Here is a 7,627-nt window from a genome sequence, read left to right as displayed (position 1 = left end):
TGGCTCGGGGGGAGCTGACGGCCCGGGGAGGCAGAGGGCACCTGCTGAGCGAACCGGGGGGAGGGGCGCATCCGTGGCGGCCACCTCTCTTGGCCCCTGAGTCGACTCTGTTCTCGGTCTGCTTTTTCTCTCCCTGTTCCTCAGCTTGCGTCTCAGCTCCATTCCTAGCGTGGCGGCTCGCGTGGCACGACCAGCAGCGACGCCGCCACAATGCACCGGGCACAATAACGTGCCACAGCTTCACCCTGGCACCTGCAAACTGCGCGGGGCTCCCTGCTCCATCCTTCTGCAGCTCGTGTGCCCCACTGCACGAACACACTCTTCTCAACTGGGAAGTGCCAGCCTCCCATAGCCTGTGGGAGCTGAAGCACAATGCAGTGACATGCCCTGCTCAGGCTCGTGCAGGAAGTCTGTAGCGGAGTAGGGTTTACTTTGTCCATCCCGGAAATGTCACTTGTAACAGTGTGTCTTGTCACTACACCACTGCATAGAGCAGGAAAGCAAAGAAGAATCGTGTAACACCCAAATGCTTGCTCCATGTGCCTTGTCCTCCTCCTCTTTGTTTGAGAGATTCCTAGATTTGTAGGCAAAGCGATGTTCTTGGTAACTGGAAGGAAGCATATTGCTTGCATATGCTATCCCCATGTATGTATGCCCATGTTTAGACGTGTGGCTTATTTCTAGTGAGTGAGTGAACATGAGTGATAACTGGACAAGCATGTGTGTAACCTAGTCTTTGTTCTCCAAGACATCAGTTTCTGTTTCATCAGGTTGTAGATGTTTGCAGTCCGTTGGCTGATAGCATATGAACGAGGCAGGTTGCATGGTACTGAGAGAAGGTGCACGTATTTTTATGGAGGGAAAAGGAGACAGAAGCTTTGGCAGTGAACACTGTGTTGCACCACTTTGAAATAGTCTTAATTTTAATACTAAAAGGACACAAGGGTTAATTTGCATATCAGGCAAAATTGTTCCTATTCAGGCAGTGTTTCACTGTTAATTTTAGCACCTGCACTGTTAAGTCCAGTGTTATTGCAGAAGCAATAGAATGATGGCAAAGATGGGGGAAATGTCATGCCCAAAACAACCTTCATTTCAATAAGGGTGAAACTGGAAAGTCATTTTAGATTGGACTAGGAGTGCAATGCATAGCAGTTAAGTTGTTTTGCTCCAAAAGTGTGTTTTGAGCCTCTGTGGTCATTCATGTTTGCAGGCTGCCGCCTGTCAAGCTACCTGTAAATACCTAGCTACACCTGGCTTGGGAAGTCAAAGGAAAAACGAGACACAGTGCTAACCACATCACTTCCTTGTGTGTCGGCTAAAGAAACTTCATTTAATGTTACTGGTATTACATACTCTCTGTAGGATCACAGTGCAAAGGTGGTTTAAAAAGATGTGAATAAAGTCTAGCCCTGTAGTCTTCTGAATGTTGTATTTGTCTAGGATGCTGCTTGTGCTTCAGTTGCATTTGTGGTGATCACAGAGCTTGCTCTCCAGAAAGCTTTGGGCATTTATGTGGTTAGAAGTGATCACAAATCAAACAGCAGCAGCCTACCAGCAGATAGCACACTGCAGGCACTTCTTGTTGAAAACATTAAACAGTTCACCAGTACAGTTACAATGCGAAGATGTATTGGGATTGTATGTTGTATGTAGCATATTAGTACCTCTCTTGGATTACAATTACACCTGGGGTTCAGTTCATGGCTAGTAATTAAATAGCTATTTAATATTGGGGTGTTCATTTGGATCAAGAGTACAAAGGGGCAGGTACATCAGGTCTGAGCCCATGTAGGCTTCCCCCTTAGAGGGATTCAAACAAGCTCTGTTGAAGTAGCAGCAATATATGCAACTTCAGTTCTGTAGCTCAGGTGCTTGTTCCAAGCTGACTTAGCTATGGAAGCAGTTTGCTTAGAGAAGGGGGATTTCAAGGCTTTTGAGTAATGGCCCTTTCCTTACCAACATATGTTGTGGCACCAATTGGCTCTGGCAAAAGCAGCCCTTAATGCTATGAGACAGAATAGTTGTGACAAAGCAAGTTACCTGTATATTTGGGGTGCAAAAAAATAATCCATTAAAAGCCATGCTTGACCTATCTGCCACCTATCTTGAATGGCTAATTTTGTACCCTTTGTACTTGTATGACAGTTCAGATAGTGTTCTGAAACCTGTCCAAATTCTTCAGCAGATAAAAACATGCAACTATGAGCAGGTCCTGAGGCTGGCTGTAACAGTCACGGAGCAGTGTGTCTGATCACAGTGCCCTGTGTAAACTATTTCAGTAGCTGATCCCCAGTGTGTGCTGCCTGTATTGCAAAGTAGGTTCGTTTTTTGTGCCAATAAATTAATGTCTTCTTTTTAAATCCTTTTATCTTGTCACTAGGCTGCTCTTTGGAATTTATTGCACTCGATTAGGGACCGTTTCTCAGAATCAAGGAGTTAGAAGTGAGATTTGAGATAAGTGGGGCCCATTCGGTGCTGCTTTCCACGCCTCCGAAGGGGAAATGGAGTTATCAGGAATGAAAAAGAAGAGTTTGCTAGGATTCAAAGAGAATAATAAAAAATCCAGCACTAGGTAATGATTCTGTCCCAATTTTCTAGGCCTAAAACTATTGTATAGTGTACTAGGGCTCTCCCAATGAGGGTGAGGAATTGGAAACATCTCTCCTTCTCACAGTGAAAATGTCCATATGCTACAGCTTTGTTTTTCTTCTTTAAAGATTCTTTGTAGCATAAATTTTGTCCTCCATGTTTTAAAAAAACAGCCCCAAACTTTCCTAGTGCTCTGACCCTGCACTTGCAGCTATCCTGAGTTGTTTTTAAAGTTCGGTGTTCTTGTTTCTTATTTGTTTCTTTTTAACGAGTGAAAAACACCTTTGTTTAAATGTTTCATCTTAAAGGGCTCCCTCTCCAACCAAGCGCAAAGATCGGACTGAGGACAAATCAAAGGACAGGTCCAAGGATAAGGCAGCCACCAAGGAATCAAGTGAAAAGGATCGTGGTCGAGATAAAACACGCAAAAGGCGCAGTGCTTCCAGTGGTAGCAGCAGTACCAGGTAACCACAGTTTCTCTGATGTCCAAATGGTGGTGAGCTGTAAATTTGACTGGTGGTTCCAGCTTGTTCCCTGCACGTGGGGACTAATTGAGGTTGTGCATGGTGTTAACCAAGAGGTTATTTGTGGCCAACTTAGAAATTAGTCTTTGGAGGTGAGCAATGTCTCTTCCTTAGCTGAAATAATGTTAGCTGTGTGGTTGAACTCTCATTGGATTAACCATCCATTTGGTTAGCTACCAGGGAAGAGCAGTTGACTACTCTCGGCCCTGTATGCTCTGCTTTAACTTCTTCCAACCAGGTCCCGCTCCAGTTCCACTTCCAGTTCAGGGTCTAGTTCAAGCACTGGCTCCAGCAGTGGTTCCAGTTCTTCTTCTGCATCAAGCCGCTCTGGAAGCTCCAGCACCTCTCGCAGTTCCAGTTCTAGCAGCTCCTCTGGATCCCCTAGTCCATCCCGACGTCGACATGACAACCGGAGACGTTCCCGCTCCAAGTGAGTTTTGTTCCTCTCTTAAAAAAATGAGTGGATGATTGAGGAGGTACCATGGGAAATATAGGCTTGTTATCTACTTGCCTCCTACCCCAGAGAGATGATCTGATCTCTCTGATGATGGAGAATGAATGCCCCCTACACTTGCAGTTGAACCATACATTAAACAAGCAACTAGTGTAGGACTGTTTGTATAAGTACTCTGGAACTTGTGACCAGAACCAATGAAGAAGTGGGGGAAAAAAAGGCTGGTGGAAAAGTGTAAAGAAACATGTTTCTTAAAAGCAGAAATAGAACTGCCCTTCTGTTTTCTCCTTCCATGTATCACTTCCCTCTGAAGACAGCACTGGTCCCAGGCTTCCTACAGTGTCTGTAACAGATGGCTGTTAAGAACAATACTGTTTACTCATGAAAAATTTGGGGGTCAGAAATGGTTGGAAACAAACCTTAACACTGAAAGCAGGGGGTCTCTAGAGAAGGCCTCGTATCTACCTTCTGCTATGACCCTTCCATCCAGTCCAGTGGAAATAGTACAGTGTTCTTTATGAATCCACAGTCTCCCTCCAGCAGAAGGAGCTATATGTAACCATGTTAAGCGCGCACATGCATGTTTACAAGATTGCGGCATAAATACATCAGTGTGTTGCAGACTTACACTAATAATGAGTAAATGCGTCATAGAAATTGTAAAGACAGAGCTTGTTTTAACAGACCAGAGGCACATGTCAGACGCATTGTATTCAGGATGGCTGGGGTAGGAAGAGATGTTTCTGAGTTGCATACTCGGGAAGAGTGCACCTCTTCTGCTCCTCTTCTGTTTTGGGTCAGAGATCACTTTAAGTTCAGGGGGTAGAGTGGAGTTTTGAATTCCTCATTCCCCATCTGGGCATCAACTAACTGCTTTACATATCCCACTATTCAAGATGGATAAATTTATTGGCCTGGTATTTATGTGTAAATGGCTAATGGTGAAAGGGGTGGTGTTGACCATTTAAATTTGACCCTAGCTTAAAGTGGAAGTTGACTGGCATTTGGCATTGGAGTGAAATGAGAAGAAACTCATTTCCATGATTCCCAGGCTGTGTGGATTTTTTCACCTTTAGACTTGAGCACCTGTTACTTGCTGCATCTGCTCTACCTTCTGTAAAAGATTACTAAGAAATCCTAAAGGCTAGAGAATTATTTCAGATTAAAGCATTTATTTTGGAACACAACTGCATTTTTTTAAATCATTTGAATTGCTACATAATGCAGGGTGGTCTGTTTAGGAAGCAGATACTGCAATAAGAACTCAATTGCTGGACCTGTGTGTCTGCTTTACTTAGTGTTTCCTATGTTCCTTGCTGCTCTTCACCCTTGGAGGGAGTAAAGCAATAGTTGCTTCTAGTCTCTTAGGTCTTATCTATACGAGGGAAATTAAAAGAATTTTCCACCCTTGACTCAAATGGTAGCCATGTTGCAAGCCGGTGTATCTGCAGCTCATCCTGACAATGCTGTTTTTGGTTCTGTTGTGGTATAGATATCCTCATCTACACTAAGGTTTCCTTTAATAATACTTTGACTTTTCCTGAAATGTTCTTAGTATAAAGGGATTTTTATTCCCATGCCATAGCTTCTCCCAGTCCCTTTTATATAATAACCATGGTAATCTGATGTTTAACAGCAAATAGCTCAAGCAATTAGGGGTAATGATTATTAGTACAGTACACATGTACAGCTGTAGAGCCCTACACACAGTCATCATCATTGCTCTTGAGAGGCATTATTTCTGTTTAACAGATGGGACAGAAAGCTAGGTACCATTTGAGAGCTAGAAATCCCAGATGTCAAATGTTGGAGTAGTATTCCAATTAACTTATGTGTTTTATAACCCTAGCTGTATAGCTGCTAATGATATGTAAAAGAGACTGTTGAAATGACTCTGGCAAACCAAAAAGATGTTTTCAAGTTTAATTTTGTTTTTCTGGGACTAGTGATTGCTCGGTGAGGTAGAATCATTTGGTCTATGTTGCTGACCTAGAACAGCAAAAGATTCCACTTAAAAATGAAGTGTGAGGGAGGGGGGGAAATGTTGGTGGATATCTAGGAATGTATCCCGTCTTGAATGTTTGGAAAGGTCTTCCCAAGTGATTGTATCTTCCCTGTAAAGTAATACTGAGGTAACCTCTCAAGGAAAAGGAATCATGAGCTTTTTCCTCACTCCCTTACTTAAAATTTATGAAGAGGGCCTGAAATACTGTTTCCAAACATTTTCTGCCTTTTTTTTTAACTACCTTAGAAATGTGTGTCTTCTCCACCCTGGAGGAGACTGAGTGGAGTGACAAACTAGTTCACTTGACATCATCACAAGAGTCAAGAAACTGAAAGAACTAAGCAATAAAATGATGTTTGATCGTATTTGACCTTTTCATTTGTTCATGCTTGTGAAGCTGACAGTGACCAATAACTTTGCAGAAAACAATCTGTTAAACATCGCATGCTTCTGCCCCTCAGCAATTCTGGTATGAAAATCTCAGGGGAAGTGTGCTGTGACACTCTCTCCCCCCCTGCCCCGAGTCCTTCAGCAAAACCTGGGGAAGAATAGATATGAGTTATGAGTTTGGGGAAATGTTGAAGTTTCAAATAGCAAAAATACCTATAAGGTTTATTCTTTCCTTAGGTCTTTTTCATCATAAAGTAGTAAAAAGGACCCAAAGCCAGTTTAAAAAAAAAAAAAAAGAAGAAGCTATGTGTACTTGCGGGTTGGATGCTGTTGCAGGAGACCTGTAAATAACCAGAAACTTGGACAAATCTCTGATATTTAAATTAGGTCAAAGCCACCTAAGAGGGATGAAAAGGAGCGGAAGAGACGAAGTCCTTCACCCAGACCTACCAAAGTGCATGTTGGGAGACTCACCAGGAATGTGACTAAGGTATTGGCCTCTTCTTGAACATTGAACTTTCACTTTTTTTGTGAAGGCGCTCTAGTTTTTAACAAAAAAAAATTACAGCTGCATTTTGTTACTAGACTGCAATCACTCTCTTGTTCTTATTTTATCTGTACCTAGGAATAAGGTGTGCTGGCAGATCTGTGAATAGGGAAATTTGCGTGATATCTGGTTGTGCTGTACTTGTCCATAAGTATCGAATCTATGCTTTAAAAGACCTGTGTGCTGTTTTGGCATCCTAGATTTAGTGCCTCTGAACTATCAAGAGGCAAACCCTGGGTTTCCTGCTTCTCTAGCAGTGTGTAACATAAATGTAATTTGACTTTGTGGGGTGGGGGGTAAGTTACCTTCTTTTCATTAATAACAATTAGAGCACAATTGAAGATATCATTAAGCTGAGCTGAAGAGAATGCAGCTCAACTCAGTCTGCCTTCTCAGATGATGGTTTTGGTGGGGCATAGTCTCTGTCAAAAGTATGTATGACTTTTGCTGCATTGATAATTATTAATATAAAAGGTAGGCAGTACATCTCTCTGATCAGCAGTGTTTGACCCCAGACTTCAGCTCTTTCTTCCATTTCATAGAAAGGCTTATGGTTTCAGTACTTTCTGCAACTGATTTATGTTGAAGAGTGGTGCAGAGCACAGTGCCAGTAGAGTTTGGGAAAAGTGAGGATGAAACTGAATAAAAAGTTGTGAAGAAATTAATGGAAATTTGTATCCAAATTCAGTGAAATGAGACTGGTCTGTGTTACCGACGATGCTGTTGATGATTTTGATTTGAAGCTGATTCTATGTTTGTGTGCACCTTTGCTTTACCATTCTGTGTTGGTAAGACCTGGTGAAGTGGGCATAGACACTTTCCTGAACAGTTACTGTCTCCTTGCAGGATCACATCATGGAAATATTTTCCACTTATGGGAAGATTAAAATGATAGACATGCCACCTGACAGGCTGAATCCCCATCTCTCTAAGGGCTATGCCTACGTGGAGTTTGAAAATCCTGATGATGCTGAGAAAGCACTAAAACACATGGATGGAGGTAGGTACCAGACTCTGTGCAGGGATACTGAGGAGGGCCAGTAGAAAGCCATGGTGGGTGAGAGGTTGACCAAGGGTTAACAGTAGTAGTGTATCTATCTCCTTTCCCTCTCAGC

General features: G+C 42.7%; 1 protein-coding gene across 2 annotated transcripts in view; it reads left to right on the top strand.

Moving 5' to 3' along the window:
* Positions 1-7,627, top strand: part of RNPS1 (RNA binding protein with serine rich domain 1) — a 10,847-nt gene that overhangs the window by 258 nt on the left and 2,962 nt on the right. The window contains exons 1-6 of one of the 2 annotated variants that reach the window (XM_019539932.1): positions 163-462; positions 2,384-2,575; positions 2,901-3,056; positions 3,355-3,546; positions 6,353-6,455; positions 7,359-7,512. In XM_019539932.1, coding sequence (XP_019395477.1) covers positions 2,505-2,575; positions 2,901-3,056; positions 3,355-3,546; positions 6,353-6,455; positions 7,359-7,512 — 676 coding nt within the window. In that variant the 5' untranslated portion in view covers positions 163-462; positions 2,384-2,504. Of the gene's footprint in view, positions 1-162; positions 463-2,383; positions 2,576-2,900; positions 3,057-3,354; positions 3,547-6,352; positions 6,456-7,358; positions 7,513-7,627 lie in introns of those variants that run through there. The other variant, XM_019539931.1, reaches the window with a different exon arrangement.

Source organism: Crocodylus porosus, unplaced genomic scaffold, assembly GCF_001723895.1.
Source record: "Crocodylus porosus isolate Cpor-Errol unplaced genomic scaffold, CroPor_comp1, whole genome shotgun sequence".
Classification (NCBI taxonomy): domain Eukaryota; kingdom Metazoa; phylum Chordata; order Crocodylia; family Crocodylidae; genus Crocodylus; species Crocodylus porosus.
This window is presented reverse-complemented; position numbering and strand designations above follow the sequence as displayed.